This window comes from Pelophylax lessonae (genome assembly GCF_965119305.1).
Source record: "Pelophylax lessonae genome assembly, chromosome: 10".
NCBI classification, from domain to species: domain Eukaryota; kingdom Metazoa; phylum Chordata; class Amphibia; order Anura; family Ranidae; genus Pelophylax; species Pelophylax lessonae.
This window is the reverse complement of record NC_138777.1, coordinates 159542846-159555022: the sequence shown is the minus strand read 5'-3', so window position 1 is coordinate 159555022 and position 12177 is coordinate 159542846. Positions and strand designations below refer to the sequence as shown.

The 12177-nt window shown below is 47.1% G+C and overlaps 1 protein-coding gene across 1 annotated transcript in view; it reads left to right on the top strand.

Moving 5' to 3' along the window:
- The window catches only part of DRAP1 (DR1 associated protein 1), an 87026-nt gene that overhangs the window by 60871 nt on the left and 13978 nt on the right, over window positions 1-12177 (top strand). The window contains exons 4-6 of the mRNA XM_082269937.1: window positions 8648-8767; window positions 8928-9018; window positions 10817-10905. Of these exons, the coding sequence (XP_082126063.1) occupies window positions 8648-8767; window positions 8928-9018; window positions 10817-10905 (300 nt within the window). The remainder of the gene's footprint in view (window positions 1-8647; window positions 8768-8927; window positions 9019-10816; window positions 10906-12177) is intronic.

The window sequence follows — 12177 nt, the reverse complement described above, 5'->3', positions numbered from 1 at the left end:
TTATCTAAGGGGTTAACTTTATTAACTCGTGCACTGCAATTAGAAGGGGGTGAGCACTGCACTAGGCTGTGAATCCATTCTACTACTGACATTTATGCAGGGGAGAAACAGTTTTTTTTTTTTTACAGCACATAACATTACCTTCCTCCACAACAAACACCACGTGAAGGCACTGAAGGGAGGAGGTGGGTGGAGCGGTGGAGCGATGCAGCAATCGGCACGGAGGAGAATGAGATCCTCCTACACTGTCACTGTGCATTCTGGGTCCCTCTCCCCCGGGACGACAAGCTGTAAATCACAATGAAGGAGGCACCGCATCGGATCGCGGCGGACAGGGAAGTCAATGACTCACTTATTTCACAGATCAGCGGCCATACATTTTCGGCTTTTTTAACCCCCTATCGGCCGAAATGAAATAGTAGCATTTTCGTGCCGAAAATATCGGCGGCCGAAATTTCGGTGCATCCCTACCAGTGAGTGCGCACCAACCTCAGCTCTGCGCTAGGTCTGCCGCGACATAGCCCCACTGGACGGGGGCTGGCTTGCGGGTAAAATGCCTTGCGTGGTCGCATACGACCGGGTCTCGGCCCAAGTCGCAGCGTTCCTTCTGGCCGACAGCCCCTCTATTTCGATGGAGAGGGGTTCTGTCTGAGCAGTGCCCGTCTGGTTCCTGGTATGGTAAGTATCTGTACTACCTCTCCCCTTGGAGAGTTTTTTGGTGGACAAGGGCCCTTCCTTGGGACGGTCGAACCTCCGGGTTCCCCTCCTTCGTGTCAGGCACACCCCCTCCCCTTGTCATCTGTCCCCTAGCCTAACCCCCTCTACCCCTCCACATTTATTGGGCTGTTTGGGTGGTCTGGTCCACCTCCAGGGGTCGGGGCAGGGCAATGTGCTGGCAATGGGGGGCGTCGGCGACCGGACGGTCGACTGTGCAGGGAGAGGGGGGATTTTGCCTGGTGGGGGCTCCTGCCAGGGCCCCTATCCTGCCTGGGTCTGTCTTTGAGGCCTGGGTTCCCCCCTGGGTCCCTGTAAGCCTTGTGGTGCGGCGCAGGGCCGCTATTTTGTTGTAACCTATGTGTTTCTATATACGGCGGCCAGGGTTGTGTAGTCCGGCGGCCATTTTGTGGTGGTTTGCCACTGAAAATAGTGGAGACCATGACAGTGAAGTCCCGTGGGTGCCGATTTCGGCAGTGGTTCGTCCCCTGGTGTTGACTCCTGGATTCTTTCACTTCCTGATCGCAACACGTGAAGTACACATTATACTGATGGCTGCAGGTGCCTGTTTATGCTGGGTGGGGTGTCTTGTGGGGGTTCTCTCCCTCTCTGCTGAGGATCGCTTGGTGCTTGTGCCTGGCTACTGGGTGGTGCTGCCAGCACGGTGAGGGTTGTCCCTTGCACATCTCCCCACCTGATCCCCTCTCTTAGACTGCGGGGCCCTCCAGGTTTCAACCATCCATCGATGCACTGACGGCGGTCCTGGACTTCTTTTGTGTCCCGGGTGGAGGTGGTCGATGGGCCTTTTGGCTCAGTGCTGGTCTGCGGACTGGACTTCTAAAAAAGGCCTTGACTGATCTTCCCCTTGACCCGTGGCCAAGGCTCCTTAAGCATGAAGGTGCGCCCTCACCCGTATTGGGGGTGGGAGGACGTCTGAGCTGGTTTCTAGACCCGTGGACTTCCCTCATACAAGACAAGTGGGTCCACTATGTCATTCGGTACAGCTACAATATCATGTTTCACTCTTGTCCCCCAGCAAGGCTCTTTCCTTCCAACTTGCTCCTGTCCCCGGACCGCTTACAGGGTCTGTTTGGGATGGTACAAGACCTGTTGCATCAAGGGGATATGAACTCTGTGGGAGTTCGGCTGGATTCTGAATTTTCAGAAGTCTGCCCTGGTTCCGTCCACAAAGCTGGACTATCTGGGCCTGACTCTGGACTCGGCCTTAGCCAGAGTGCTCCTTCCTCTGGACAAACTCCAGAAAATGCAGGCTGCAATTCATCTCCTGCTGTCCAACCGATGGTCATCCCTCTGGACTTGCATGCTGGTGCTGGGCCTGATGGTGTCCACCTTCGAGGCGGTTCCATTCGAGGTCCCTGCAAAGGGAGGTTCTAACCAAATGGGACAAGACTCTGCAGTCTCTAGACAATCAGAGTCCCTAATATGGTGGCTTCGCTCTCCGGCCTTCGGCTGGGAAAATTCTTCCTCCCCTTGTGTTGGACAGTGGTCACCACGAATGCCAGCCTGTCCGGCTGTGGAGGTGTCTTCGGCAAGCATTCTACTCAGAAGAGTCCAGACTACTGATCAATGTTTTGGAACCCTGAGCGATTCTCCGGTGTCTGGACCATTGTACAGATCGTCTTCGAGTTTGTCCAGTGTGCATTTATTCAGACAATGCCATCGCCCTGGCTTAGGTCAATCACCAAGGGGGCACAAGAAATGTCCTGGTGGCTCCGGAGGTAGCCAGCGTTCTAAAGTGGGCAGAACAGTTTGTTCCAGCCCTCTCTGCTGTACACATTCCCGGGGTGGAAAACTGGAAGGCAGATTACCTCAGTCGGCAGGCGTTGACCCAAGGGGATTGGTCCTTTCATCCAGGGGTGTTTCATCAGTGTTGTCCCAGATGGGGCACCCCCGAGGTGGATCTGTTGGCGTCTCGGCTCAACAGAAAGGTGCAGAGGTTTGTGGCTCGGTCACAGGATCCTCTTGCGGACGTCACAGAGATGGCCCCATGGGGCGGTATCGTCTGATTTAAGCCTTTTCCTCCTCTCAAGCTTCTGCCAAGGATCGAGGCAGAAGGGATTCTGGTCATCTTGGAGGCTCCGCACTGGCCTCCAGGGCTGGTGCAGCTGGTCATCGACGTTCCTTGGAAGCTCCCTCTCAGGGAGGATCTGCTGTCACAAGGATTGATCTTCCATCCTGCTTTACAGTTGCTGACTTTGACGACTCGGCTGTTGAACTCCAGGTGCTGAAGGATAGAGGTTTTTCTGAATCGGTGATTCCTACACTGTTAAAAGCTAGAAAATCTACTTCTAGGAGGATCTACCATCGTACGTGGAAGACATTGTGTGGTGTAAGTCTCTTGGGGTTCATCCTCACTTCTTCTCGGTAGCTGGGATCTTGACCACCTTCAACGTGGGGTTGAGCAGAAATTGGCCTTGAGTACCATCAAGGGCCAGGTGTCAGCTTTGGCGGTCTTCTTCCAACGACCTTTGGCCACAGACTCCCTGGTGCGTCCCTTTCTTCAGGGTGTCCGACATTTGGTTCCTCCAGTACGTGCTCCGTTGCTGCCTTGGGACCTCCAATTTGGTGCTTTCGGTCCTCCAGAAGCCGCCCTTTGAGAATTTTCAGGAGATTCCCCTGCTTACGCTGTCACAGATGGTGGCCTTTTTGGTGGCTATCACCTCTGCGCGGAGGGCATCTGAACTGACGGCGTTATCCTGTCGTTCACCTTACCTGGTAATTCACAGAGATAAGATGGTTCTTCGCTCCTGTCTGTCGTTCCTTCCAAAGGTTGTCTCTGATTTTCATTTGAATGAATACATTGTGTTGTCTTCCCTGTGTCCCAGGCCTAAACTTCCGAAGGAAGTTGCCTTGCCTGCCTTGGATGTGGTCCGTGCAATTGGCGTGTACCTGGCAGCTACAGAGTCTTTCAGGAAGTCAGACTCTTTGTGCTCACGGATGGGCCTCGTAAAGGGTTGTCCGCTTCCTCTGCAACCATTTTCAGATGGTTTGGATAGACAGTGATTCAGGCCCATTCCATCAAGTGTCAGGTTCCTCCTTTTCCCTGTTAAGGCACACTCTACTCGGGCGCCTAGTGCCTCCTGGGATTTCCGTCATCTGGCGTCAGTGATGCAGGTTTGCAAGGCGGCCACTTGGTCGTCGGTGCACACTTTCACAAAGTTTTATAACGTGGTTGTGTTGTCATCTGTGGATGCTTCTTTTGGCCGCAAGGTTTTGCAGGCTGCTGTTGTGAGAACCTGATCCTCTTCAAGGGTGTATTGTTTTTTTCAGGTTCCAGTTGTTTTGGTTGAGCTCCTGTTGCTTGGTTGGCTACTGTTTTAGCTTTGGGCATTTTTTTTGCTGTTCCCACCCCTCATGTTTAACACTCTCTTTGGGACGTCCCAACGAATATGAAGATCTGAAGCTGTGTCTGTCAGTGAATGAAAGAGAAAATGGGATTTTTGACTTATCGTAAAATCCATTTCTCTGATGATCATTGACAGACACAGCACCCACCCCTCTGTGGAGTTGTAATTCTTCTGGCACTGCTTGTAACTAAACTGAGTGCCTAACGCAGAGAGAGGGAGTATAGCCCGTGGGACTGCCAATGGGCGTAGCCAGATTTTTTTCCTGCCTAGTGTCCTACTCCTGTAGGGGGGCAGTATACCCCAACGGTTATGAAGGTCTGAAGCTTTGCCTATCAATGAACATCAGAGAAATGGATTCTACGGTAAGTCAAAAATCCCATTTTTATACAGGACTCATGAGAGACTTGGAGATAAGCAGCGGATGTATTCTGTAGTTTTAAAGATTTAATTATGCTGTAATTATTCTGCTTTTTTTTTTTTTTTCCAAACAGACATATAAATGGTCTGTTTAGGATGTGCAGATGAGATAAATCTTTGCATGGGCCAATCCTCAATCAAAATGTTAAATAATAAAGGAAAAAAAATGTTACTTTAGATTTATTTTGCCAATAATCAACATGTGCGAGGGCTTTCTAAAATTTTCAGATATGAAAGTCTGTCTAAAGCCAAATTTTATTTTAGTTTGGGATAGAGTGGGAAAGGTTTGGATCCCTTCTCAGGGTTTACTGCAGTCAAAGGCCGTTGCAAAGATTTCTTCACTATCTGGTAAAAAGATTGTCCCTAAGACAGGAAATAAGGGGAGATCTAATCTCTCTAACCGCAATACAGACAGAAGTAAAAATGCATTTTTTTTTTTTTTTTTAAGCAGAACTAAAGGCAGCTTTTATATACAACTTTTCCTCCAATGATACCATCCCTTAACAGTGCAGGCATCTTCTCCTGTGTGCCAGTTTCATTGGCCTGCGTAGAATGACTTCACTCTTGCACATTCGCAGGAGGCCAGCATTCGGGCACACTAGGTATGGGGCCAGCCACATGCTGGGGGATGCTGCGAACAGGGTGGTAAATATATTTTATTGCTAAAGAGACAATACGTGTCTCTTCTGCAGTAAACAACCTGCCTGCTCGCAGTGTTCTGCTTTAATTTAAATGATTGTAAGGGTTTTGTTTTTTATTTTATTAAAACATCAAACGTTCTACTTGCATATTGCACAGAGCAGCCCCCAATCCTCCTTTTCTCGGGGTCAGGATAGAATTCAGAAAGGTAAAAAACCTTCTGCCTTTACAACTACTTTAAGTAGGGGAATGCTAGAACCTCTGTCAAACTTTTATTGTTTGTTTCCCTGGTGCAGATTTTTCCTTCCTTCCTTTCTAGAAAAATAGTCTCTAGAGCAGAAAATGAGGGTTATGCCTGCTACGCAGGTTAGGTTTCTTCTTTAAAAAAAAAAAAATGAAGGAGGTACTATGCAAGGTTAGTTCAACAATCTCCCACTATGCTATTGTGTTCTGACAGGGGAACTGCCCATACCCCCACCGCAAAAACACATTGGTCAGCACTCGAGGCCATTGACTGCAAGCGCTGAACGGCTGCTGGTTTTCCAACATGCTCATTTGACAGAAGTTGGTCAGGCAGCTCTACACACCGTCAGAATGTCGGACGGTTTCTACTGTACCAGCTAATTTCTGCCACTATCTGGCTTGTGTTTACGGGGCTTAAATCTCTCTTAATGAGGCCACGGAAAGCTGTAAAATCTGACAGGGGTTCTAATCTTTCCCATTCTATCCCAAACTAACTTGGGTATAGATAGACTTTAAAATCGGGAAAATCAAAGTGATCTGAATCTGAAGTTCAGGAAGTGAGTAGATTGTTTTTTTGTTTTTTTTTTTTACATTTGGCCAAATGTTGGAAAACTGATAAAGATCAATTTGGCTAACTTCAAGTCTGAATCAAGTTGGGCAGTCCAGTTACAGCGTCCTTGGCAGTTTTCTTCATAATGCAAATGGTTTTCATGAGATCTATCAACTGTCATGGCTATGGCATACCAAAAAAAATTTAAAAATCTTTAATCAAAGATCATTATCTGGGCATGTTGATCACATTAAAAAGTTACATCTTTGGTCACTTCTAAGGCTAGGTTCAGGGCCAGCGCCAGCAATATGCAGCTTAGGCAGCTGCTTTAGGGCGCCAGGATAGGCGGGGACAGTAAAATCCCCAGCCACTTGCTTGTGAATTGGATTTTAGAAAATACTTATCTTTCGTTTAGGGTTGGGACAAGGCGGGGGTGGGAGAGGCATGAAAACTCTGAAGGGGGGGGCACCAGCTTAGGCGAGTTCCGCACAGCATACTCGCTAAGCTTCCTTCCCCACAGCTTTCACAGAACGCTGCATATCTTCTTAACTCCCACCCATTTAGTGACAGGCTCACTTGCCTACCACTCAGGCTTGTCTTTTCAGGGTGGAGGGAGTGTGAGGAGGGAGGCCGAGGATGCCATCCATCAATCACACTGATCCCTGACTTCTCGCATGGCAGCATGGAATGTGTCAGTGTGGAGGAGAACTGGCAAAAGCAAAGCAGTGCCGAGCAAGTGATGTGGGAGGGCTCCTAATCTATCCTCACATGCTATCAACAGACATGTTCAGCAAGGACATTCTACATGATGGTGAGCCACAATTGCTGTTTGGTGTCACTTACTTTCCCACTTAGAAGTAAATGAAATGTGTTTTGTGCAAACATCTTATAGCTGAAAAGGTGAGGGCAGCCAGAATGAGGGCGCACCATTGTAGACATGATAAATGATGACATCTGAACATCTACTATCTAATGTTTAATGCACTCCTTCCTTTATATATTTAGCAAACATTGTACATATGCTTCATTTTAGTGGTCATTCAAACCATATAGGTGCATCCACGTGTGCACATGTTTTGTCCATTCTTGGCAGCCCATTAATTTCAATTGCATGCTGAACACAAAAAGAGTGCAGCAGACACAAATCGTAAAATCGCACCACACCAAACCCCACAGTGCTGAGGTACTACGCTTTCTGGAGGCTGCACATATAGCTATGTTTGCTAGATGTGTGGGGTGCCATTAGGAATTAATTACACCCACACGTCTGCAGATGCAACCATGCGTTTTTCTGCATTGAAGTTTGAACAAGATTTTGGGCAATTTTTTTTATTTTCGATAGAACAAGGGAGGGTTATCACCCGGGTCAGGTTTTTTTTTTTTTTTTTTTTTTTTTTTTCCCACCATCTGTGTCCCATTTTGGAAATTTACCTTCATTTGCTGTCCCATAGCCAAACAGGAAGTGAGAGGAAATCCCTACAAATTAAGGGATTTCCTTGGGGCCACCAGGTCACCAGGACTAGTATCCTCATTGGAAGATTTCCCCTCTATTGCTTTTACTTTTCTGGGGACAACCTAAAATTTGGGATTTTTTTTTTTTAACTTTCAATGATAATATGGTAAACAGAGGATGAATCTCCCTAACTGGGACACCGCATTTAAAACCTGACCCGTGTTCTAATCCATCCAAAGTTTTGCCTTTTAGTTTTATATTTTAAGGATGTTTAGGTGATTTTTTTTTTTTCCTTTTCACTTTGTGGGCTCATGCACACCAGATGTGTTGTGCTTTGTTGATCTGCGTTGATCAACACAAAAGCACAGAGAAAACAATTGTTCTCTATGTGCTGTGTTCACACCATACATGTAATGTTGGTGTGTGTCATGTAAAAATGAAGAGCAGTCAGGAAGTGGGGCAAAAAATAAAAGCAACCCCTGCTGCTTGCCCGCAGCAGAGCTAAATGTAAAAAATAAAATCTCCTGCCCGGAACGGGAAATGCGTGTGTCGGGCGATAAAATTTGCGCATCCCTGGGATTTTTTTTTTTTACTCCCTGCTGGGGAGGGAGGGGCATCAAAATGCACTTTTACCTAACTAACTAGACAAAAATCCTTACACTGGCTAGGTTCACATATATATGCGGTTGGTGTAGCTCGCGTTTGCGTGGGTTCAGCATGCTATTTGGATGGGCTGCAGGAAATGCAGGAAAAAGGTCCCTGCACATTTTTATAATCACAGCTGCTGGAAAATTTTCCTGCACTCAAACGCACTGCATTTTCGGATGCCTGGCGGTGTGCCATTTAAGAATTAATGGCACCTCTGTGCGTCTGCTAAAATGCAACACGTTTTGCCCACAGATGCGAGAATGTGTGTTATTTACACACCTATATGGGAACACTAGTCTTACCGCAGACGTACAGAGGTATTTGGTGTAAACCCAAATGCATTACCAATTACTGCAAGGAGTGTATTAGTTGGGATTGGTACCTGTAGCTCATCATTGGTTGTGCTTACAGCACACACTCTTTGATCAGAAGTATAAGGCTAGTAATCATGGCTACTATACTTGCCAATGCAAATAATTTTTTTTTTTTCTTGGAAAAAGCGTACATTATGCAACAATATTTTCCATAGGTTGAGGCATATGTGGGGCCCCTAGAGTATACAGCTTGGCTATCACTGACATATCTATCATTCTACTTTTTTCTGCCTTTTCACAGGAAACAGTGTATAGAACTTGAACAGCAGTTTGATTTCTTAAAGGACCTTGTTGCAACTGTCCCAGATATACAGGGCGAGACAGAAGACAATCACACAGAAGGAGAGAGAGTATCACGGAGGTACGATGTTTTACACCTTCATTTTCTACCTTTTCGGTGTAATTTGCTAACCTGTTTCTATGACCAGTGATAATTGGGCATTGTTTTTTTGAGTCTTCCCTGTGATCTGTTAGCATACTTTGAGCATCAAAAAAAACAAACTTATTTTATGTTCCCTAAGGGGCCGAAAACCTGGAAGCAGCCGAAAGAATGGAGGTACACCTATGAAGGGAAAAGACAAAAAACAATCTGAAACAGATTCAGAACAAGAGGTAGGTTCTTTATTTTTAGTGGACAATAGCAAAAAAGTTGGGACTTTAGATGAGAGACATAATTTGACCAGACTGATGGAACAAAGTAATTACATTTATTGATGTGCACAATATTACATGTGACAGCATGATATGTAGATACAAACATCATAAATACATGGTATAAAATTCAATGGCAAGGTTGAACACCCCCAAGTCAGATTCAATTAAACCAGCATGACAATGTAAAAGAGTAACAGAGTATAAAAGTACATCATAACCATTAATGACTGACGCGTTTCGTGGACTGAATTTTCCACTTCTTCAAGAGTAGGTATATGATCGATATCTATAAAAAATGTGTATAGGAAACATTGTGTTATATGATGGTAAAAAGACTGGGAGGGGGGGGGGGAGGGGGAAAAGGGGAAATGATCCCCGCATTCCCACAAACTTACACAGTGAGACTGGCGGTGAAGCAAAACTGGAGGCGGAGGCAGAGACCCAAACGCCTCCCACGGGAGCTGAGGGAGCATAAGGTCCATGGACAGGGCGAAGGACGCCGCACACAAGGGAAATATAGATGAAAGTGATGAGATTGATGCTTGTAATCACGTAAATACCGTATCTATATGGAATGAGTAAAAGGAAGTGATTACTGAGTATATAATAGATGATTGTATAGAAGTATCTATATGGAATGAGTAAAGGAGGATATATGAGAGTATATATTATATAGATTGTATAGAAAGACTTCATACTAACTTGCATATTATTATATAAAAATTGTTGAGTGAGGTATATAAAGACTTCATATTAACTTGCATATTATTGTATAGAAATTATTGAGTAGGGGTATAGACTAAGAAAGCGTGGGTAAAAAACACAGTCAAGTAAGTAAAGAGATGGTGATATAGTATACCAGTGAGAAGGTGAAATAAACCAGTGACCAGGTTGAATGAATTGAAACCGAGTGGTGATTGTGCTGATACTGTGAAATGTTGGATAAAGTAAAAAGCCGTGAGCCTGTGAAAAATAGAGAGGTGAAAATGTGAATTACCGAATGAAGAGATACCATAAAGAGCAGAGAGTGTGCTCTGACTTCGCCGTTGGCCACCGACACTAGGGCTCCCAGCGTCACGTCAGTGCATACATGAGGACCCGCGGGAACGGCAGGCAGATTGCCAAGCCATCCACCGGACTGCCTCTAAATGCACTGAGGTGGAGAAACAGCCGTCGGCGTGTTGGCGCCAGAATGACGTCACACGTCGGCGCAGGGCGTGGCGCCGATGTGCGGCGGTACCGCCCACCCGCCCCCCCGCGCCCGAACAGGCGTAGGGAGAGCGGGGGGGAGGACCCCGCACATCGCAGCTCCCGAGGAGGACAGTAGGAAACGTCCCCGCCCACCAGCAGGCACCGCCAGAGACGCTGTGCAGCAAAAAGTAAAGACTGGTGAACCAGTCGCCAATTGATACAATGTATGTACAGAAGTGGCATATACATGGAGTATTAAAAATATATCAGGTTCATATATGTGTTAGGAGTGCAAAGAAACCCCCAACTGGTCCGGAGGGAATCTGTACTGACACAGCGTATTGGGCTAAGGGATATAAGCCACTATATACGGTCAGTGCACAGTGACACAATGTTATATAACCCTGTCTGTCAATGTTATGTCTCTCCATCCCTGATTCGGTAAGAGAGGAGGGGGGAGGGGCGGGACTTTAAATGAGGCGCACGGTGGGATTTGCTAGTGGTCTCTTGTTTCTTTTTGTATAATGACTAATTTTGGATAATATGTAATATTGTATGTCAACAGGACGATTCTGAAGGCACAGATACAGAAGGTGAAGAAGAAATGTGTATGGCTCCAGCTGCAAATATGCAATCACATGCAACATTTCAAAGGTAAATTCTTGGGACTTTCTCAGATTTAATCTAATTTAAGACAGTTAACTTCCACGCGGGAACCATGCAGTTCAATTCAAGAATGCAGTTTTCTCTTACATCCTCCGACAGTCGCCGCCACTTCATAATCTTCACTAATGGGGTATTGACCTTTGCTCCGTAGGAGTAGCTAGGCAACAAGATTTGTTAATATAAAAAGCTTTTAGCATATCACACCCCTAGGGGGCGGTCCCCTCAGTCAATTCCTCCCTGCTTCCTGCATTCTCAACTCAGTTTCTAATGCCTAGCTTAGGAGTAGCTGGCTGATCCTGTGCTGGGGCTCTCAGTCTCAGCCTTCTATCCTCTTTTTGATTTTATTTTGAGTATTTTTCTCTTTCTTTTACTAGCTGTTCTTTTTCTCAGCATTAGTTTAGTTTCTTCGGATGAAGATGATCATGCGGAGCTGGGTCTCGGACTGGCCACCCTGGATCCCAGGGCTCAGGGCCAGGGGTTCCCCAGCCTGCCATCGAGCGTTCAGTCAGGTTTCCCTGGCATATTGAACGACCCATCCCTGTTCGCTGCAGGGATGCTGCCTGTGAGGTGGCTACCTCACCGGACGCCATTTGCGGTTTCGCACCGCAGTTCCACTGCGTCCTGGCTGCGACACTCCCTGTCCTCAGTACATCGGTTTGGTCGCTGGAGAAGGCTCCCCACGCCATCCGGACTGGTAAGTGCAATTATATGTGGGGACCCGTCTGTTTTGGGTGTCAGTCTGTGACTGTGTGACCCTGCATGTCTGTGTATGTGCTGAGCTCCCTGTCAGATTCCTGTGTGGAATAGCTGCCTTTCTGTGGGCTGCGGGGGGGGGGGGGGGCTCTCCCGCTCTGCTATGTGTACTGTGTGGGCAGACTGGGCTTAGACATGCTGTGCGGCGGCCGCTATTGCAGTCCGCCATTTTTTTGCGGCAAAATTGTGGTGACCGGCCCTGTGTGGTAGGGCGCGGTGTTTTGGCGCCAAATGCCGCCATTTTGGCGGCGATCGATCGTACAGCCACATGTCGGCGCCATTTTCTCATTGCCCAAAAGTGCCTCAGCCGAGCGGCCATGTTTGTGTAGCCTGCATAGGCTTTATAGGGCGGTCAGTCATTACATCACTTCCTTTTGCTTTGGGACAGCGATCGGTGGCAGCAGCCTGTGTGGTCTCTCCAGGTTTTTACCTTTCCTTATCCTGTATTTCCCTGCTCAGTGTTCTTATCCCTGTGGGGGTCGGTACATACTGTAGTGTGCGGTGGGC